The sequence below is a fragment of the Hydra vulgaris genome, chromosome 12 (assembly GCF_038396675.1).
Source record: "Hydra vulgaris chromosome 12, alternate assembly HydraT2T_AEP".
Taxonomy (NCBI): Eukaryota; Metazoa; Cnidaria; class Hydrozoa; order Anthoathecata; family Hydridae; genus Hydra; species Hydra vulgaris.
In genome coordinates this window covers 53,395,001-53,419,446 of record NC_088931.1, presented here as the reverse complement: position 1 = coordinate 53,419,446, position 24,446 = coordinate 53,395,001, and the positions used below count along the sequence as shown (strand labels likewise).

The 24,446-nt window shown below is 26.4% G+C and overlaps 1 protein-coding gene across 1 annotated transcript in view; it reads right to left on the bottom strand.

The window, feature by feature from the left end:
• Nucleotides 1–24,446, bottom strand: part of LOC100210014 (pre-rRNA-processing protein TSR1 homolog) — a 75,524-nt gene that overhangs the window by 39,514 nt on the left and 11,564 nt on the right. Inside the window, exons 4-8 of the mRNA XM_065813701.1 lie at nucleotides 11,364–11,442; nucleotides 11,033–11,149; nucleotides 5,831–5,901; nucleotides 4,607–4,646; nucleotides 3,776–3,886 (exon numbers count right to left, since the gene is read on the bottom strand). Of these exons, the coding sequence (XP_065669773.1) occupies nucleotides 3,776–3,886; nucleotides 4,607–4,646; nucleotides 5,831–5,901; nucleotides 11,033–11,149; nucleotides 11,364–11,442 (418 nt within the window). The remainder of the gene's footprint in view (nucleotides 1–3,775; nucleotides 3,887–4,606; nucleotides 4,647–5,830; nucleotides 5,902–11,032; nucleotides 11,150–11,363; nucleotides 11,443–24,446) is intronic.

Below are 24,446 nucleotides of genomic sequence, written 5' to 3'. Positions count from 1 at the left end.
GTTTTCATGGCTTCAGCAACTTTGTATTTGGAAGGAAGAATGTCTTTAGCAGTAATATGTCCTCGATAAGTAGCACCAAGATGAATAGCAGTGTTTATGACAGATTCAAATCCTTCCCCATAAATTGTTACAAATGGACGAAGATCAGTACTAAATAACGCAAGACAACTATTCAACATCGCATTCTTGTGGTTTTTATGAACTTGCACAGATGTTTTGAAGGTAGAATTTTCCTTTTTTATTACTGGCAAATTAGACTGTGAAGGATCTTGAGCTGTTGGGGCATGTGTTTTTAAATGTCTGATCAAAGTAGTAGTGCTACTTGGCTTTTGGTGAACTGCTTTTTTACAAATGTTACAAACTGCAATATTTTTGACAGGTTTGGTGGCATGTAATTTAAAGAGCAAAGAAAAATTCATCCAAACTTCTGACTTGCCTACACCAGTAGTTTTCGCTTTCAAAAGAACAGAACCACTGGAAATTTGTTCATTTAAAATTGCATTAAGTTCAATGACTTCATCTGAAGTCTCATAGATATCTTTTATAACATGCGCCATTTTGTATTTTTGTGTAATAAGTTCTCGAAAATGTGTAACTAATATTCACCAATATCCTGTAGTCCAAGGAGAATGAAACTTTTAAAAGTCTTGAATTAATCTAAAGCTGTGGTGAATAATCGAAAATAAAACCACAAACAAAAAATTATTCCCATGAAAAAAAGCATGAAAAACACACCTGGAGAATTACTCAACTTTTCTGCGGTCACATACAAAGCTATGATGCGTATATAGAACAATAGACCATTAAAAGTTTACAACAAGATAACAATAGAATGGAAATAAACAAAATATTTAACGTTCATATGTGCGCACGTTTCATGCTCTTCAGATATCTGTTCACAAGCAACAAGAGTACAACCGTAGCATAGTTTCGCATACATCGTGATTTTAATAAAAAAAACTTAAACTAGGATAAAACAAAGATTTAAACGATATCAACTATAAACTAAAATATACAGTAACCATAACTTAGAATCTCCAGAAAAAATGAATATTTACACTATAACAATTAACTATTAATTGTAACACATTTATTTTCCGGTAAATGTCAACTAAATAATCACCCCAGAAACGTCAAAACACAATAATCAAAACAACATACAGAACACTTAAAGGACACTTATTGTACACAGAACTGGACACTGAATCATATTCCCCTCTGAAATTCAATTCTTAATACTGGACACCTGTCCGAATATGGTAATTTACCTTGCACTCTCTAGCACTTATGTAAAATATCTCTTCTCTTCCCTCAGAACTACAACGGCCTGATGTGTTCCAAATTAGTGGTGGAACTTTAATACCTTCCACTGCGAAACAATAGCAAAAGTCTTGAAATAATTTAAAGCTGTGGTGAATAATTTGGATTAAAATGGAATAAAATCAATAGAGATAATAATGCTGAACAAGTCGTACAACCGAACAGTCGAACACTTTCGGAAAAGTCAATCAATTTTAATTGATTTGGCCCAGAAATGCCGGCCCCGTCGGACGCCAAATATGGCGGCCATAAAAAGTCCTAATCGCAAGATGAAATCACGCAGATTGATGGTTGAAATAAACACTTTAGGTGTTAAGATAAGTTGCAGCACAGTGTGAAGAAGATTAATTGAAGCTGGTTTGAGGGCATACCAACCAAGAAAGAAATCGAAATTGACCGCTGCAATGATGAAGAAAAGATTATTATTGGCCAAAAAATTTGCCACGTGGACAGCGGAGGACTGGAAAATGGTGAGTTGTCTAAATGTAATTCCATACTGTCCAGCAAAATAATTTTTAAATTTGATTAGTGACAAACAAATTAAATGAATTAAATAAATTAAACTTAACTAGAAATTTAAATTACTAGAATGAGAATAATTGTAACAGTTGTAAGCCTATAATAATAGTCTGTGTAATTCACTGTATATGTGTGTGTTTAAGGTATGTTTTTCGGATGAATCAACACTGGAAATATTGGACGACTGCCGCTATGTAAGAAGAAGACCAGAAGAAGCCAGAAGAAGAGTTGCTTCCACAGTGTCTGGCACAGAAGGTCAAACTGACTAAAGTCATGGTTTGGAGCATGATATCTTTCAAAGGACCTGGACGTCCTTACATTGCAGATGGCATGATGAATGCGAAACAATACAAGAAAGTGATGAGAACTTGTCTGATTCCTTAACTAGAGGACTGGTTTCCTGATGGGAACTGCATTTACATGCAAGATGGGGCACCCTGCCATACAGCAAAGATTATCAAGGATTACTTTGTTGAAATCAGTATGGAAGTATTGCCCTGGCTGGCAAGTTGTCCTGATATGAACCCAATTGAAGGGATATGACACAATCTGAAAGACAGGGTAAACAAGGTCACCACCACTAACAAATGTGACCTAATCGAACACATTAATCATGTATGGTATCACAATCCAGATATCACACAGTTAATTTCCAAATACTATGCAAGTATGCCGAATAGAATTGCAGCGCTTATAAAAGCCAAGGGTGGTGCAACCAACTACTGAAAACATATGCACAATGAGTAAATTGTATGCAGTACATGTATGTTTGCTAAATTTGGGCTTATATATTGAATATGAGGAATGAAAACCAGTTTTTAGTGTAAAAAACAAGTTGTTTGTCAATTATCGTAATAATTTGAATAGTACTGTACATACCCTTTATAAAAAGCTGGTTTTTCTCCATTATATGATTTGAGCCATTTATCTTCAAAATTTTCCCATGAAAAGATTAGCGAGAACAGGTGCTAAGAGAGAACCCATAGCAACACCATCAATTTGGTCATAAATTTGTCCTTTGAAGAGAAAATGAGTTTGAGATGTTGCAAAATTGAAGAGTTTTTTTAAATCACTTTTACTAATTTTAAGATTAACTTTACTATTTATAATGCTATTGACGGCAATATCTATTTTTTCTTGTAGTAGAATATTGGTATATAAACTTGTAATATCGTAAAATACTAAGAAATGTTTATGAAGGCTAGCTTAGTTTATTTCTTTATAAAAAGTGAAAGAATCTTTAGTGCAAAATTCCGATGGTATTAGTGGTTATATTTGTTCTCTAAGAAATTTAGCTAATTGATAATTATAAGTACCAATGGATGATACGATAGATCTGAAACTTATATTATCGTCAGAAGATAATAATAGTTTTAATCATGCTAATTTTTTAATTTTGGATTCGGCCTCCAACAAATTTATATTAAAATTCAAAGAAAGAATGTACATGGAGTGGGAAAAACCCACTATTAATAAACAAATGAACCATGTAAAAATGACAATTTCAATCTAGTTCCTTTTGACATTAACGGTTCTTTTATCTTTTTAAAACATTTGTTACATTATTTAACTGGATTTTTATTGTATTTTTTATTATTAATAATTCAACTTAATTTTACTAATTTGATTTAACCATTTTAATATATTTTAACTGATAATGGCTATGATATAGTCGAAACATGTATTTATAAAATAAATGATTTTAACAAAAATTGTCTTATTTATTAGAATATATATATAAATATATATATATATATATATATATATATATATATATATATATATATATATATATATATATATATATATATATATATATATATATATATATATACGTATATATATATATGTATGTATTGGTCCCTCTTGCCTCTCAAAAGTAATCACTTTAACACTACATAACTACACCTTTAATGTTACATCAAAATGTACTAACATCTTCCTCAACAAATTCCAAATGTTCTGCCATAAGATATGGTCTATGCTCCCGATAATGTATTGACTTTGACTTTTTATTGATCAACAACCGTATAACAACTTCTGCATCCTAAGGATTAAAAATAAAATCAAAATCAATACAAAAACACACCGAATAGTAAATTTTTAAAAGATTTCATATTTTTAAAGGGATTTTGAAGAACTACAAACATATTACTTTATTTGGCAAAAAAAATAAGAATTATAATTAAAACATTTAACATATAATTTTATGATATATTTTAACTTACATTATTCATAACTTGACATAATATTTTAAATATAATTTTTTAAATATGAATAACCTTTGAATAATTTCATCACAATTTTAAAAAGTTACACTGGAGTTGATGTTAAAATTGTTTTTAAATAAGTTAGTTAATTCAAAATAAAAATAAAAAGATTTCATATGATTCATTGAACTAGTTTTTATTTAATTTTAACACTTTTAACTGCTAAATTAATTAAAATATTACTAAATAATCACTGGAATTTATCATTTAAAACAATAACAAACAATCATAGTAGATATTAAAATTTAATTGTGACATACTAACATACAAATTATTTACTAATGATCAATTCTATGTGTTTCTTCTGCTAAAAATTATAATATAGACAAAATGACGTTGATTTTTATTTATATAGGTGACTATTTGCTGTTAGTATAAAGATTTTCCTTACAGCATAGCATAAAACCTATAAACTTTTTTGTTAATGTTCTTTCAAATAAAAGAATAATTTATAATACTTAGAAATCTTTTAATTTAATTTTGTTGAATTTACATACTTGGCTATTGTCAATTGAGTGTAGCTTAATTTCTGGAAACCTATAACAAAAACAAATATTTTACAAAAACAAAACTATAAATCAAACTTTTTAAAAACTAAATAAAAAAAAAAAACTTTACTACTTAACTTAATACTGTTTTTTTTTTAATTCTGATTCACTCCCAACAAGGCTGCAAGCAACCAGTGTTAAGTTGGGAGTTACTAGAAAAAAGAAAAGAAAAGAGTTATATAGCAAGGAAACAGTTGACAGAAAGCTTGAAAAGTTGTAGGTTGTATGAGTCAAGAAACCATGAAGATGGGAGATCGGGTTTGAAGTGAGTGGAAAAAAACTATATGAATAAAAGTTTTTAGAGCATGCAGGGACAGATAAAGTAAACAAATGAGACTTTGCTGAGTGAAGAATCAAGAGAGAATGAGTTTTAGTTGATAGAACTAGAGATGATAGCTCCTTTGAGCAGTGACCATGATAGTATTTGTAGAGAAGAGAAAGAGATGCAACTTTAGGATGATGGGAAAAGCTTAGCAGATGAACCGGATCCAACTATCTTTACATGTGTAGTTGGACCTTGTCTAGAAGAGAAAGAGAATCATTAGAAGAACCAGCCCGAATATGATAACAGTATTCTAGAACCAGGAGTAAGAAAATGACAAGCATTATAAAGAAGCTTTCCATGAAAGGTCAGTAGTAAAAGATAATCAAAGACACAAAAAAGAGGACTCAGTGAGAGGGTTGCCATTCATTAATATAAGAATGTCTACAGCATTGTCATAGTTGTTTTGCAGTAAATAACTGAGTTTTTTTGGAGTTAAAATTCACAAGCCACTGCAAGCCCCAATCTGTTACAGAAGTGGGATAAAATTCAAGTTCAAAGCGATAAAAAAAAGAAGACGTTTTGTCTGGAATGTTGTCTGGACTACAAGCTGTAGAAGAATTTAATTGAGATATTATTTTAGCAAAGGAAGCTGGAGTGATTTAAATGACTAACAATAGGTTAACCTGTTTAACTGGAATGAATGGAAGAGAATGGCTATAAGATTCAAGAGTCTAATTAGAAGAAAAGTTTATTTTGTCTCAAATTAGCAGATTTAATTTTAAAAAACAATAACAAAATCAAAAATGTTTATTATCTTTGAGATTTATTATGAGATAAATACTATAAATAAAATTTATAAATACTTTTACTATTTATAATAATGTATGTAAAAACTACATAATACTTGCCATATTCCTAATCCTTTCATTAATCTCTTTTTAGCATCAACTTGCTTTTTGATAACCATTTCTTTTAAACCCTATATAAAAAATTCAATAATAAAAGTATCAAGATCTTCTTATTATATTTTTTATTGCATTTAAAATTTCATCAGAAAACTCTTATTGTAATTAGAAGTTGTATTATATATATATATATATATATATATATATATATATATATATATATATATATATATATATATATATATATATATATACATACATACATAACTTGTTTCTCCCCGCAGCGGCCTTGTTCGTCAAGTTTCGTGTTTCGGAGTTATAGAGTTGAGAGAGGGTTGTAACCACAATTAAGTAGCCTCCTCGTTTGTAGTGGCCTTCTGGGCCTTGGGGAGGTGAATTAACAAAAAAAAAAAAAACATACATACATATATACATACATATATATATATATATATATATATATATATATATATATATATATATATATATATATATATATATATATATATATACATATATATATATATATATATATATATATATATATATATATATATATATATATATATATACAGGGTTTGTAGCCAAATATTCCCTGACCTTTTAATTTCCCTGATTATTTTCAACATTTGCAATTGTTTTTATAAAACGTTTAAAATTACTATTTACATTAATGATTATGCTAAAATTGTACATGTTATGAATGACGAAACTTATAAAACTTAGCTATTGGTTAAGTTGGATATTAGTGTGGATCTTATTATACATGTTAGTATGGAACTTATTATTAAGGATGACTATGAATGAACACTAAGAAAAACATTATTTTCAGATGATCTTCAAAAAAAATCTAAAATTTATGCAAAACAAAAATTAACTAAAATAAATGCAAATATAAAGTTGTATGAAAACACAAATATCTTTCAATATCCTATGCAATAATTAGTCTATAACAGAGACTACTTTGGGTAAGTCGTTTGTTATCACTATTTGTAGCTGTACCATTGCTAACTCAACAATATCTAAAAATCTTAAAAATCTTAAACTAAAAAAGTAGAGGTTTAAACAAATATTGTTTAAACCTCTGAAACAGGGCCTATAAACAGAAACTGACTAGAAACCAATGAGCTAAAAATTGAGTAAACAAAGAATAAAAAGTCTTTTTAGTGCAAAGCAATTTTCTGGTTAAATTTGTTTAAAATTGCAATACAAAAATCATAATGAATATAATAAACCTTGAGTTTTCATATTACTTTTGAAATAATCCTTCTAAAGAAAACAATTAAAAAAAGGTCTGCTTCATGATATGTGCTCAATTAAACACAAAGAACTTTTATGCAAAATCTAATTTCAAAAAATAATTGAAGTTTTTCAACTTGCCATATTTGCATAAATATCAACATAAATAATAGTTTATATCAACAAAAAAAATTGTCAAAAAGCAACAATTAATTTTCTTTCTCTTTTCCTCCAATATGAATAATATTTCCAACCTAACAACATCTTTAATTTTCTCCACACTTTTCCTTTTTAAAGCATTTGCTTTGCTGACCAATGATATATTATTTCCTTTTTTGGCTTGTTCCATAATTAAAACAAACTCTTTTTCTAGCATTAATGAAGTTTTTGTAAGGAGACCCATTTGAGATTTTAGCTCTTCAATTTAAGACAAAATAATAGCTTTCTGATCTAGCATTTGATGTTTTTTATTCTTAGATTTTTCTGCCTCAAGCATGAGGTGGTATTTTTGTTCAGATTTAAAGGCAACTTTCATTTCTAATCAAATCTGGGGGTTGAGGTTATTGGTAAGCATGAAATCACAAACAAGACACTGCCTAACATTACCATCTGTTGATATATTGTAAGTAACCACATTCTTATTGACACTAGACCCCCGTTCAACTGATACCTGTCCATGACTCAGAGTCAGAACCAACTTAATGACAGATGACAACTCTAGATACTTTTTTATGTCAATGTCTTTGAAAGAAAAATCATCGAGGCATTTATTATCGATCATAGCTAATCAAAACATCCCACGATTAATTGCAAATTCTGATGACATAAACTTTGAGAACTGGTTGATAACTATGTCGGCATAAGAAGCAGTTAATATTCCAAGTGAGATAAGATGATGCAGCAATGTTTTTATTTGATTCCTATTTTTTTGAGCATAAGAGTTTGGTACCAAACAAGTACTCATGTTAACAACCACGGAATCAAGCGGACATCTTTTAAATAACTTTTCAGCAGCTGAAATCAAAATATGCATGCATTGAATTTTTAATTCTTTAATATAATTCAAAATAACTGCATCATTCTTTCTGGACTTTGACAGTGATAATTCAGCAATAAACCCAATATCGATTTCACTGGGTTTCAAATAGTTCTCTTTATTTTGCAGAACAATTTTGGTAAGTTTCGAGCAACCCTCAATAGTTTCAGATTTAATGAACACCCTAAGAATATTTTTAATCAATTGCACAAGATCACCATTCATGTGAGGTAACATTGGAACGTCTGAATTTGAATATCTTTTAATTTCCCAATCAGTTGATTCCCAATACCTCACTTTAACTTGCATTTTGTCTTTATTCCAATATCAAATGAGTAAATCCATTTGACAAATTTGAGCTTTTGTCGTTGATAGATTCATCAAAGGACAGAACTTTTTAATATGTTTAATTAAGTGTTTAAGTTTCTAAAGTTTTTTGTATTATTTGAATATCCACTATAATTTTTCTAAATGCTTTTCTACTTCAATTAAAATTTGGGATTACTCATGTTATTTGAACAAAGAATGAACTATAAAAGTTAAAAAAGTTAACCCCGAAAATAGCCAGATTTAGCCAATTTTAAGTAAAAAGATCAATTATTTTTAAAGTTAGATGATTTGAAACCTCTAAATAAAAGCTGTGAGTCTGAGGGGACAAGAGGGACCTGGCCAATATCTGCTAAAAGTATAATATTTCAGGATCTTCCTAGAGCTAGAAGCTAAAATTTTTGCAGATTTCTTATTTTACTGCATACTTCAACTGTATTAAAATCAGCAAAATCTAAGACGTATGGTGGCATTTTTTAAAATTTCTGGATCAATTGACATGGAATCACCCTATATTATCATAGAAGTTCATTCATTTTTCTTTTTGTGAATAAAAATTTCATTGAATATGAGAATAGTAACAAGTGCAACTAATCATTTAATAAGACATGTATTTAAAACTTGATTAATTGAGTTGGATACTTTTTAAGTTAAGATAATAGTTTTCCAAAATTACACTGCACTTTTTTTCTCACTCAGAGTTATTTGCATGCATTTTACTTTGTGTGTGCATGTGTTTTTGTTTTGATTTGTTTATTTATTCTCAGAAAGTGTTTTTACTGTAAAGAGTTAATAAACATTATTCAGATGTATGTTGAGTTCTTTGTTGTCCTTATTTCAGATATAGTAAAACCAATAACTTTGTTTATTTAATTATAGACAAACTATTAAGTATGACAAACTCGTTTAATAATCAATTAAGAAAAACACATTAATTTTTTCTTTATTATATAACAATTCTTATCGCTTAAGTTTTTGAATTTTCCAGCAAATACTGAAAACCTGAAACATATTAAATTCTTTTGCAAAGTTGGCATATATTTTGCCTGCTTTTTAAAAGACTAATTAATTAGATAATAAAACTTTTAAATTGGAACAATAAAACAAAATAGTTATAATTGTTTGAAAAAACTGTTCAATTTGGTTTTTTATTTTTTACTTAATACTACATCAATCAAATTAAGTAAAATTTTTTTGATTGTTTAGCACATGCTAAATTAAATTGTTTAGTTTTTTAATAAAAAAAAGTAAGTTAAACTTAACGCTTTCCATACATGTTGAAATTACAGTGAGAAGTTTTTAAAGAATAAATAAATATAAAACATCCACATATTAAAAATTTTTTTTACCAAAAAATATTACTTAGCGCAGACCTCATTTTGTCTGCATAAGCTGACTTACAAAGGTGTGGAGGGGGTTATAGACTGCCATTCCTGCCAAAGCCTTTATATATATATTTATCTGCAAACAAGATAATTCCAGTAAACCAAACTGTGCAGGAGCAACATCAAGTTATTTCATTTCCCATATATACACTTACATGGATTTTTATTATTCTTTTCATATTTAAAATCATTTAAAATGTATTTAAAATCATTACTAAAAACAAAATAACACTTTTGTACAATTTTATCTTAGAAGTAAGAAAATCTGTTAAGTTGATTTTACAAAAAAAAGTGATGCTATCTTGTTTGCGGATTAAGCCATCAATATATTACCAGGCTTGAACCAGAAGACCGTATGTCTACTTTTTGTTTTTACAAGAAAATTGAGTTTTAGATTTCAGTTATGTAAAGGCTTTCTGCCAGAAAGTCTTACTGATTATTTAAATATTTCTTAAAGTTCTATTATTTTAATGTCCAAATTTAGTCAACACACGCGTCACTGATTGATGAATATTTATTAATAAAAAATATTTTAAAAAAATTATGTGGACACAGTGTTTTGGTACTTAATGACAGTGTTGATCTGCTCCATTGATATACTAGAACTATCGATCAAGAAATAGTAAACATAAAAACTTTTTAATTAGTATATAATATGTTGGCTTTAATAAAGTATATGCTTAAATATTGGTAAAAGTCAAAGATTTTTACCCTGTCATATTCTGACCTGTTGTTATGTCTGTCAAATTTTTGTACGCTACTGAATAAATATATATGTGTATGTATGTATGTATGTATGTATGTATGTATGTATGTATGTATGTATGTATGTATGTATGTATGTATGTATGTATGTATGTATCAACCCTCGGAATTAGGAAAATTGAGGTCAGCAATAATTTGCCGACCTAATTCTTTTAGAGGTCGGCATCAGGTCGGCAAAAATTATTTGATACAAAGGTCTAACCGTAAAACATAGAAACGAGGTTGGCAATTTTTTGCCGACCTCAAACACTTTCAGGTCGACAGTTAGGTCGACATTGCCGAATGCCGACCCTAATTCCGAGGGTTGATGTATGTATGTATGTATGTATGTATGTATGTATGTATGTATGTATGTATATATATATATATATATATATATATGTATAAATTTTAATGCAACTGAAGCTTTAAAATATAAACCAATACAAAAAATATAACCAATATAAAAATTACCTGAACAGCAACCAAATGTGCAGGCAAACCTTGTGTTATTAAACATGTCATGAGATTTTTACTGCTTTCATCAATTAAACCACTTGCAGGCACCACAAAAAGAAATGAGTCAGCAACCTTTAAAAATAGCATAAAACAAAAATAAAGATGAGTGACACACAACTTAATATACCAATGTGCTTGAATCATTTTAGTTCAATACTTTGATACTTGATTACCTAACAAATTATCATAACTAATGCAAAATTGAAAAAATAAAACTGAGAAACACTTTGCACAGAAACCAAACAAAATAAAAAATGTCTTGGAGCAACAGAAAAACTAAAACAACCTTAGCAGAATCTAATATGGAATTTATCCCAGAATTATCCAAGTTTATAATTGTAATGCGATAACGATGTCGAGGAGACCTAAACAATTATTAAATAGATGTTACATAGATGCTAATTACATGATAGTGTGCATGAAGTAAGCTAAATTGCATGAACCTGCTAAATACAAAACTAAAAATAAAATTGTCTCAAAGATATTAAATAGCAAAAATAATTTATTTTGAAATTTAAATGTTTCAAAACATTTTATTTAAATTTATATACATATTTTTTAGGGGGACTATAATAAATATAACAATAACCTATAATTATTTTTATATCTATTTTAATATTCAAAATTAATGTTTTAAATTGAGATAAAACTGTTTCTCAAAATTTCTTTTATAATCAACTACTTAAATAATTTAAAATGCAGGATATAGAAAAGTTCTACAGAAAGGATGCATTTTTTCTTTGAATATTTGTAAAAATAAATACAGAAGCAGATTGACTCTAAAGAAAAGATTGGATGTTGTCTATTTTTGAAGGAAAACCATAAAAAGATGGTCACAAATAATCTTGTTAAATGTTCTCTTAGAATCAATATTTTAAAGTTATACATTTTATATAATAAGTCAATATTTTCTGTGTTATGAGATAACAATAAAGAATCAATAAAGAAAGGCTTTGTCAACTTTCTAATGATTAAATAAAGACTTTGCCAAATTTCTAAGAAACTTGTCTCTTTGCGATGCCAAGTTAATCAAAAATAACAGATATTAGTTGATTGAAAAGAATTTGTTGCCAAGGCTGGAGCAAATGCAGAAAATATAACTTTACCTTAGTCAAACCTCTCTATTATTTAAAACTTGTTGCCATACTTGAAAATGCCTGTTCAATTCAAATTAAAGGCTTATACAAATTAATCATTAACAGTAAATAAAAAATAAAATGAATTGATGAATCCATGAAAAAGTTAATTGTTTAAATAAAAAATATAAATTTTTAAAAACTTAAAAATACTTAAAATATTTTATAATCTAATTTAAAGATTAAAACAATTACTGGCAAATGTGTTATTACTATCAGTTTGAACCTGATGCTGAAGTTATTCTCTAATGTTGGAGGAACCATACTTGGTACTTGGATCCATTTATTGTTATCCTAATATTGGCGTCAGAAAACACTGATACTCCTAGAGAGAGCAAAAAGAACCCTGAAAGTGTGCAAAGAAAGAGTGGAGGTAAATGCCATACCTTTCTTGTTTGTGTGCATGTTTTACCAGCACTGAGCAATCGCTCCTATTTTATCATAAACCATTACAAAATAAAACAAATATATATCAATTTTAAATATTACAATATTCAACTTATTTATCTTGTTTCTGTTCTAAACAAGTTTATTGAATTACAACTTTTTTATTGCTAGGCTCCAGATCCTAGAGAACTCATAGCTCAAGCTAGACTGTCAGTTTCCTGCGCTTTATGAAAATGAATTAAGATTCTTTGTTTATTTAAAAAACAAAAATCAAATTTTCAATAAGATCTGACAGACTGGCCTCAAAAAATTGATGCTAGCTTTTCAGATCTTAAGAAAAATTTAAGTGCTGAAACACATGCTTAATTTTAACTAGAGTCATCAAAAGCAATTTTGCATACTGATTATAGAAAATACTACTTGCTTCTTGACTTTGGCTTAGCTTGCCCAAAATGTTTGCAATTAATTCTATTATGTATTCATACTAGAAAGTCCGGACTCAATAGGATCATGAAAGGTCTGGTGAACAACTTCTACATATCCTTTAGATATTAGAAAATTGTAGAAAATAATGATCTTAGCCCTATTAAAGTTCTTTACTTATCTTTTTCTTTTGCGTTTCTTGAGTGTTATATGTGCACATAGCATAACAAAGTGGATATATTAAAAGTTGGCTTAATTAAATATTTTAGCTCCTATAATATTGAAGCTTCAGTTTCATTGTCTATTTGTTGCTTTTTAACTTTAAAATTTGAAACTTCGTTCTGTTTTTTTTACTGAAACCATCTTTATTTTATTTAATATGGCGGCAAAAAATAATTACAAAAAAAATAAATAAACATGTAGCATAAAATATCTGTAGTAAATTTTGCCTTGTATTCGATGTAATTTTGCATTGAGTAAATTAGTTTTTTTTTTTAAACATTTTTTAATCATTGTATAGAGAATGACTAAAAAGATTAAAAAATATATGTATATCTTAAAAAGTATATATTTAAGCTTGTATCTTTAAGACTAAAACGCAACACTTTTTAATATTTGGCAATCTTAGTAAACAATTAATGTTGAAGACATCACAATTTCTGTTATGAAGGTGCTTTTCAAAATCAGCTAAAGCAGCTGGCATCTACAGGACGGGTGAACCAAGCACAGCTTATTATAAAGAAAATTATATTATAATAACTTAAAATGTTTATAAAACTTTCACCGATAGGAATGATGATTCAAATAATAACGTTATTATATCAACATTTAAGATTATATTGACAAAAATTACTTTATTATAATATCATTTTTGCAATGGGATCAATCTATTAAAAAAAAAAAAAAAACTATAAAATCTTATTCAAAGAGCAAAATTATTAACAACACAAAGATTTAGTGATTTAAACAAATTTTATTATGGTAATATCAACTGTTGTCCTGCCTTGAATAATAGAAGTTTGATAGAGTAATGAAACTAACCATAATCATTTTTAACGATAGACACCAACAGGAGGTAAGCTTAGCTGTCTATCAATACAAAATATTAAAACAATAACATCACTACAATTATGCAAAGAAATAGCACTTAGCATAAGATATTTGTAGATTTACATGACATTACACTAAATATTTGAAATACTTGTTTTCTAAATAATTATGAAAGGCTAGACAACAGAACCTAGATAAACAACAGCAAAATCTCTTGGGACTAAATGCTTTCAGATCTCTACTTAATAAACTGCTTGGCTGACATAGTTGGCAATCTTGCTCTACACCATTTAACATTTTATTTTAAATAGAATTTTATTTATAAAAAATAGCTGGCTAGCATAACAGCCTAGCTCATTAATAAAAAAACAATTTAATAAAAAATAATAATTTCAAATTAAATATATAAGCTGGTTTTTGCAATATCAAATCAAAAATTTAAAACAATTGAATTTGACGTCAGTTAACTAATAATTGTCACTAAGTGCATCGAATTAGACATGTATAGCCAATTACACATTAGAAAATACTTTTTTAGACAATTACATTTGTTATAACAATTGTAACTGAGCTTATTAAACAGCAACTAAGCACATTATACATTAACTATTAATATTTAGATTTTTAATTTTATAATATGTGCTCTATTGATTCTTTTAGTTCAATCAATGAAGGGAATTGTTGATGACTTTTAAATAATTATGTTATTGCATAGAAATAAGATGTGCTTTAAGAAACTTTAATCTTATATTAGAAAAATTTTGATAGAATAAAAAAAATGGACTGAAAAATTATATATGTTGCTCTAGATAACTGTTGAGACAATTAAAGTAACAGATGATGCAATAGTATCTCATTGCTTGTTATAAAACACTAAGTGCAACTTTTTCAGAGCATCAAAAACTTAATATTCAAGCTTAGTGCAAACGTCATCAAATATTTCAAAGCCATCAACTTCGAAATGGCAACAGTTCTAAGAAAAAGTGTCACAAGTATCTAGTGCTCAACCACAATACCACTACCTCATTTAACCATATTTTAACCATTATACCAAATTTTAAGAACATTTACAATTTTGTCAGAATTAATGAAAATAATTGAAAATTATTTAACTTTTTTTTGTTGAAGCAGAGTAAACAGGTTGTTAACAAAAATATTTTTACTTACTTACATCTTGTTAATGGTAGTGGCTAATTGAATAAAGATTATTGATTAATTAATTTGGTTATAAATCCTCCCTTTTTTAAAAATGTTTAGAAACTTTACGTAGTAAACAACACTAGCATAACTTTTTTTAAAGTTTTGAAATTAACAAAATTTCTTTGCGTTTCTCTCTATGTAATTAGTATGTTTAATACATATAATTTAAAAGTCAATACACATATTTTAAATCAAGAAAATCAGTAAAATTTGAAAACAATTCTAGTATCATGCACACCATTATAATAGATAAATGAAATGCTCTGATTATGATATTCTTAAAAAAATTTTTTTTTTTGGTTAAGTCTTTTTCTATACATCACTATGTTTCTTTATTGAAGTATCATAATAAAGTGATTGAAATTACATGGCGACTTTGTTTTGCTTGATTAGACAAAACAAGGAGCTCTCTCAAGTTCAAAGAGTACTAAATGCATAATTATTTTTATAAAAACTAAAATCATATCAAAAGCTATATATTGAACTTTTAGCTGTTTTAATTTGAGTGGTCCATAAATACCTTATAATATATATATATATATATATATATATATATATATATATATATATATATATATATATATATATATATATATATATATATATATATATATATATATATATATATATATATATATATATATATATATATATATACACACATATACATACATACATACATTTTTTTTTTTTTAGATTATTCACCTCCCCAAGGCCCGAGGGGGCCACTACAGTCGAGGAGGCTACTCATTTTTTTGTGTTTTTTATTTTTTAGTTGTTATTCGTGGTGCAACCCTCTCTCAACTCTTTAACTCCGAAACACGAACCTTGCCGAGCAAGGTCGCTGCGGGGAGAAACTAAGTTGACATACATACATACATACATATATATATATATATATATATATATATATATATATATATATATATATATATATATATATATATATATATATATATATATACGTATGTAAAAACATCACTAAAAAAAAATAATCAAAAAATCTTGTTAAATTCCCTATTTTTTGCTTTTAGTTAAAAAAAAGTCATTTTCTGTTCACTAAAATCCGAAATAACAATTTTTTTATGAAATGATGATTATTTTCAAAGTTCTTATATAATTTTGCTTCTTTTGAGACCCAACGAGACATACTTTATTTTTCTTTTACAAGGGACCCATTAAATATTCAAGGGTTTTGGGGGACCCCTAACAATACTTTTTATTCAAATAATTTTTAAATCCAGTGTTATTTTATCATATACAGGGGTTCATAGCGGTTTGAAATAATAAAAAAGTGGCATTAATTTCAGATTTGCGAAAATCTGAAAAAAAAGTTTTGATCAGGCAAGACTTTTACAAATTGATCTTATTTTCATATTCTGAAAGAATTTTTCTTTTTAGATCACTTGGCGCTTTCCCCCAGACGCTCAAAGCTGTAATTTTTAAAAAAACAATTTTTTAGTGAAAAAGCATTAATTTCGAACTTTTATTTTATTTCTTAAACCACACCAGTGAACTTCCATATACTATATATCAATCGGAAGAATATTAAACAGGCTTTCAAAGTTTAGTAGAAAATGTTTTATAAAATTACATTTCATACTTTATTAATGCTGTGTAAGATAACTTTTTTGACTAGGAAATAATAGCACACTTGAATGTAACTTTTATTAAATTTTTATTATTAAATGTTTCTGTAAGAATCTGAATATGCGTGGATAAACTTTGACCCTTCTTCTTTCAATCCAATATAGGTTTTAATGCCGCCCAGAAATGTTTCTACTTAAATTGATTAAAATTTTTTTTGTGCATAAAACATGACAGACATTTTTAATCAGTGCTAAAATCACGCTCCAATCTTTTTTTAAATAAATTTCTTAACATACATAAAATAATATTATTAGATTAAAAATAAAATCAAAAAAATTGATTTTTTTTTAAATACAAAAGAAGTTTTTCCAAGAAAAAGTTCTTACCGAATATGAAAAAACATGCAAAACAGAAGCACTGATATCATTTAACAATAATAGTTTCAAACTATTTCAATTAAAAGTAAATTTTATAATTATTGCTGAGTATTTATTTGCTTCGCATAAATTGCTATCAGCTTCTATATCAATGCAATCTAATTGTCGATAAACATCAAGTAATTCAGGTAAAATCTCTTCATTAACATCCTTACTTCTTATGGAATTTTCAATCAGTAAAAGTTCCAACACCACTTCTGGTAGTACTTAATTACATACAGACTTCAAAAGTCTTTTCAAAATAATACCAGAAATATAAGATGTTTCTAAACCTTGATAAAAAACATCCGTTAAGTTGTTATCTCTTGATGTTTTTCTTGCATGATCCAATCTTTTCTGTGACATTTGTGAAGACTTTCTCCTGCATTTTCATCAAAAATTCCAACTGACAAAATTAATTATACTTTGACAGAACAAAGATAATAATATTGTTCTTAAATAGACAATAAGATCAATATTTCTTATAACAATTTTGAATCAGAAAATGCTTAGTGTGCAGTATTACTATTATTAGATGAACCAGTGCCACCTAGATAAGGTTTGTCTACCTGTAAATTTAATTTTTCCCAAAATTTTTCGATCTTTTACAAAATCTTCATTTATTTTTCCTTTTGCTGCCATTGCATAATATCCAACTTATACGACAAATGAGAATCCAATCCCCCAAATGTGCCTCAAGCAAAAACAGTGAGTTGACCATGATTTTAATTGTTTTTTAATTAACACAATTACGACAAATGATTGATCGCATTAAACTAAAACTACAAGAAATTGATTTAAACTTTTTACAGTCGCATATGAAAGGCGTCAGAGCAAAATTGAGATCAATTGCAGATGGCAGTGTTTTTTCATATAAAAAATAATATATTTTTATTAAAAGATAAATGCTTTATTTAAAAAATATATAATAGTAGTTTGTTTTTTTATTTATAAATAAGTTATTGACGTTTTTATTTTGTCCGATAACTTCCGCATCACCCGTTACCATGAAATGGATCCAGCAATAAAGTGGACTTATTCCAAAGAGTAAAAATGCTTTCTCAATATTAAATAATTTGTTTGTGTAGTTTTCAATGTGACTCCTTTCAATAGGTGTTGCTTGACAAAGCGAACATGGTTGATTAAACGGTGCTTCAGTGATTTCCACTAAAACTTTTTTATATTGATGGCTGTTAAAAATAAAGAGCCTTAGAATTAGGAACTTTTCCATTGGATAGCTAACTTATAATGAGGAAGTTTATTCGTTGTTCAACCAAAATTTTTGTTTCAAGAATAAGTTCTTTACTTTCTTTAGCATACTTTAAGATCATTGGTCTGCAAAATTTAACAGAATTAGAAGTTGGGTTTGCCAATAACACATCCTAGTCATATGTTTGAAATCTTAAGTGTACAGTTGTAACAAAAAAAAGTGAATTGCCTGATGAAATATCAGATAACTTCATTAAACTTTTGATTGAATTGGGGAAAATTACTGGCTCCTTCAAATCCCTAATTTACAACAAAAATCAACTCAATTATGCCCTTTTCTTTATTAATAATTTTAGATATGATTTGCGCCACTTGTGATTCTATTATTCTTTGAACAGTATGTATTAGAAAATTTTGTAATGGCACATTTGCCTCCTTGTCAGAGATGTGCATATTATTTGGTCTACATTTTTTATTAGATTCCAGAAAATCGCTGTAAAACAGATAAATATCTGCACCTCTCTCTTTACTTTCCAATCTTATAGCCATGTACTGAGATTAAGTAAAAACATTATTTATTAGAAAAGCAAGTCCTTCTTCTGGAGACATTCTTTTTATTTCTTTGTTGATGTTTTTATTGATAACATATACAAATTGTTAATCTTTTATAATGCACTTGATAATTTTTTCTAAGTTTTTATTAGCTATTTGTTTGGCTGTGTATCTTGCTGTATTCATACAGATTTGAAGTTGCTATTCCTTTAGCTTGTCTTCTTTTGTCTTTAAAAGGCAATGTATGCGGTCCTCTTTTTAAATCTGGCTTTTCTGATATGTTTGAAAGGTTCTTCAAATTCAAAATTAAATTCATTTTCTAACCAGGATGTTGACTTTATATTAAATTTATGTTTCGAGTATTGAACATCCTTCATTTTTTGTTGGTATGTGGTTTGTAATGTTAATAATTTTTTTTCTAATTCTTCTTCTTGAGCACTTTTTATTTTCGTAATATTCTTCTTCTCCAAAATTTTTAAACAAGATTTTAATAATATCACTAGTCATAAAAGAAACAAAATCTTTATTCTTTAATTTCATTTAAGACAGTTTGTACATTATTATTCAGAGCCAATGACACCGGAGGACTAGGGGGCACTGGTCCTCCTTTTTTTTCTCCTGAAGGACCTTTCTTTTTAAGAAATTTTTTAGATATAGAGAACTTTTTTTAGAAATTGACGATTATACCCCCCATCCCACTTCGAAACCTGATTCGCTGGCCCTGTTATTTATTTACACAATTTTAAATCAACAATAAGATTTTTTTTAAATTCTTTCAACTTGCGGAAGATTTTGAGATTATATCGATTTAAAGGAAGTATTTTGATGTTATATTAATAGTAAGTTTTTCAGTTACCACAAATATATCTTTTTATGACAATATTATTGAATTTAATTGAAAATGGCTGTCATGTAAAAAAAAATTTAAGTAGAAACATTTCTAAATTGAAAATAGTTTTTCTTGGGCGGGTCCGGGCGCCATCAAAAACTATATTGGATTAAAAGAAGAAGGGTTGAAGTTTATCCATACGTATTCAGATTCTTACAGAAACATACAATTTAATAAGTTACATTCAAGTGTGCTATTATTTCCTAGTTGAAAAATCTTTTTCTGCTTATTTATGGCATGAAACATTTTACATTAAAGGGATCTCAAAGTGCTGAGACAGGTTGTGTTCATTTTAAAGGAAATGATAAAAAAATGTTTGGGCAGAATTTTTTTTAAGTAAAACAAAATAATAAATGTATACCAAGAAAAACAAACTTTATTGTTTTACTCAAAGCTCGCTGTCTCCATGTTAGCCAATCTCTTAAAGTCTTTAAAATATACGCTGCAATCTACAGACTTTATAATTTATTCAAGCGCATTTAATTCCAAAGAGTTTTAGTAAATAACGTCATTGTAGAATTTTATTTCTTTTGAATCAATATTTGTTTTTGTTTTATTTGTTTTTTAAAATAAGCGTTTACTATCAATCGTATGACTTTCCTATAAATTTTATAAGAAGCTAAACAAAAGAATGTTTTTTTATAGAGCGTGAAAATCAAACAAATTTAAGGTTTTTTATGTTAAAATATAATAAATATTCAAAAAAGACATTAATCACCTTATATATTCTGACTCTTTTTTTTATGTAAACAATGTGAACTTTTACTCTAGTTTATCTAAGCCGTTTATTACTATGACGTTTTTGTTCTCCTATCAAAATGACAAATTCTTAAATTTTTACTTAATAAAGAATTTTGGTAAACGACATCATTTATTAGAAATATTAGCTGAATTCTTAAATTTTTAGTTGGAAAATACATATAGATTTTACACTTAACAAATTTACAGATATTTATTAAAGATATTTGCTGAATTCCTAAACTTTTTTAGTTTAAATATTTATAGATTTTACACTTTGTAAATTTACAGACAGCTTATTATTAATTAAAGAAATAATGTTTTATGGCAATAATTCAAGACAGATGGCAATTAAAATTGTCAATGTGTTGCACCGCGTGTTAAAAAACATGTTTAATATTTCCCAATTTATGTCATATCTGGCAAGTATTTTACATTAAAACCTGTCTCTTAAAATTACAAACCAAAAAACTACCAAAATTGGCAATAAAAAGTTTTTCATTAAATGATTTCAATTTTAAAATTTACTTGACAATGCTACACTTTTTTGCAATCTTGACCAATAATTGTTTAATTTAAAAAATAAAATAAAATAAGCAATACATGTTTTAAAAAATGAATTTCATTAAATATATTCTCGCATGATTAAATAAGTATTTTGAGAATACTTGTACCCGATAAAAAGTTTAGCAAATAAATGCTGTTAATAAACCTTTCATAAGGTTAATTAATAGCATTTATTTGCTAAACTTTATACTGCGACCGCACATTTTTTTGAATAAAATTTGGATGGCATAACATTGACATCTAACTAAAATTTGAATAGTAAATCTCTGTAAAAGCACAAACTATATATCAATAGAAAGCTAAACAAATGACTTTTTAATTAGATAAATTTTTAACACGCATCATTGAACAATAAGATACTTATACACTTATACGAGCTAAATTTTACAGTGTTAACACAGCTTTATTTTAGAATTAAAATTAAAGAAGTTTTTTTTAATCCAGGATTACTCAAGATTTTTTAACTTTGTCAAGTGATAACTTTTTATAATAACACAATATAGCTCTTATTTGTTCTTGATTATGTAGAGAATTAATTAAACCTTAAGAACAAACAAATTATGTGTCTAGAGTAAAAATTTATACACAAAACAAGATAAATTGTGAAGCATACTCAGATAAATTGTGAAGCATATTGAAAAAATCAAAAGTCGCTGTCAGCGGCTTGCGGTAGTGTTAAATAATTCAAAATTAAATAATCATTTAATAACAATAAATATAACACAAAAATTAATTTATAGCAATAGACAAGCTTAAAATATCGGAAATATTTTATTTATATATAAATGCAAACTTCGCGAAATTTAGAAAATAAAATAACTAAAGAAATTCTAGAGTAATTTAGGATAAAAAAAAACTTTTATATAAAAAAAACTAACTATGCAAATTCTTTAGTAATCTATAATAATAATTTTAGAAAATTCTATTTGACAAAAAAAAAAAAAAAAAAAAAAAGAATTTTCAGATTTCTTATTGAAATTCTACAATGATGTCTTTAACTAAAACTCTTTGGAATTAAACGCATTTGAATAAATTATGCCTGTAAATTGCGGCATATATTTCAAAGACTTGAAATATACGGGGAGAATGGCTAACATGAAGACAGCGAGCTTCGAGTAAAATAACAAAGTTTTTCTTAGTACACTTTTATTTTTTGTTTTAATTAAAAAAATTCTGCCCAAACATTTTTTTTTTTTAAACATTCTCTTTTAAAAAAAAACTTGTCTTGGCCCTTTGGGATCGCTTTAAACTCTGAAAGCTTGTTTAATATTCTTCCGATTGATATACAATATATGGAATTCCACCGGTGCGGTTTAAGAAATAAAATAAAAGTTCAAAATTAATGCTTTTTCACTGAAAAATTGTTCTTCAAAAAATGACAATTTTTTGAAGAACAATTGTCATTTTTTGAAATGAGAATTTCAAAGAATGACAATTGTTGGCGCTTCCCCCAGATGCTCATTTTTTGAAAAAAAATGAGCATCTGGGGGAAGCGCCAAGTGGTCTAAAAAGAAAAATTCTTTCAGAATATGAAAACATGAACAATTTGCAAAAGAGTTGCCTAATCAGAACTTTTTATTTCAGATTTTCGCAAATCTGGAAATAATGCCACTTTTTGATTTTAATCTGGAAATAATGCCACTTTTTGATATATATATATATATATATATATATATATATATATATATATATATATATATATATATATATATATATATATATATATATATATATATATATATATATATATATATATATATATAATATATATACAGGCTTTGTTTTTAATGCGTTACGAACACCTTTAGCGATTTTATGCAAGCAGTAAGTGATTTTGGTTAACCAACTTTTTATTATTTTTTAACTTTTAAGCGGTAAGATAAAAGAAGTAATTTAAAAATAATCACATTAACTTTTGAATGATGTTTGTGTAAAAATATTTGTTACAAAAGTTTGAATGACAATTATGTTAGATATAAGCACTACTTACTAATAAAAAAACTTAAAATTAAAAATTTATTTTTATTTTGTTTTATTGTAATGATTGATTTTTTGCTTGGAAAACGCTAATACTTTGAGCTTGAGCCAAAGATCATAATATTATATTTATTCTGATAAAAAATATGATTAAAAACTAATTTAATAAAAATGTATAATTTTATTCTTATAAAAAAATTATAAATTAATCAAATAATATATAATTTAACTTTGATTTAAAAAATATATTTAAGTTAATTAAAATTAAAGTTAATGCTTGGGTTTAACTTAACTGTCAAATTTATTTAAAAATATTACTATAAAAATATTGTTCAAGATTTAAAATTTATTTGTTCTTAGAAAAAAATTAGCTCATTTTTATCGCAATTGTTTTTTCGGTTTATCTTCCTAAACATTTTTTTTTTACTCAAAATTAAAATTTAAAGAAACGACTGTATAAAAACATTTCACAAAATGTAAGTTAAACTCTTTTTTTATAACGCAAATTAAATCACGACAATTATTTTTTAATAAATGATATATACAGCGATATAATTTTAATAAATGTTTGGAAAAATAATCTTTGCTTTCACAACAAAACATAACACTAAATAATAAACTTTTAATAAATAAAGTAAATAAATTAACATAATTTTTTATTTGTTACTCGCTAATTTTTTTTTAAATTAAAAATCATTTGTAGTTGCAAACCCGCAATTAGAAATTTATTAATAAAATCATTTAAAAATTCAAAAATTTAACATATTTTAATTCATTTATGCAAATGTCGAGAAAAGAAATTTGTTAATATCAAACATTTTTAAAAATATAATATTAAATTTAATTATTTAATATTAAAAAAAGAAAAGAAAAGAAAAAATTCCCTTATAGTAACAATAAAAAAGAAGTTAAATAACATTTAACTTGTTTTGAGGTAATTAATGTTGATCCAATAATTTAAAAAAGTTAATGTCTTTAAAAAATAAAAAATAAAAAGCATATTATGATGTCAAATTCACTTTAAGCTAATGCATTAAGCATTTTTTTATTTAAAACAAGGCCTGATATATATATATATATATATATATATATATATATATATATATATATATATATATATATATATATATATATATATATATATATATATATATATTCTATTTTTATCATAAATATAACTATTTTTTAATTTTTATCATATTTTTATTTACACGTATTTAAATTTATTTTGCTGT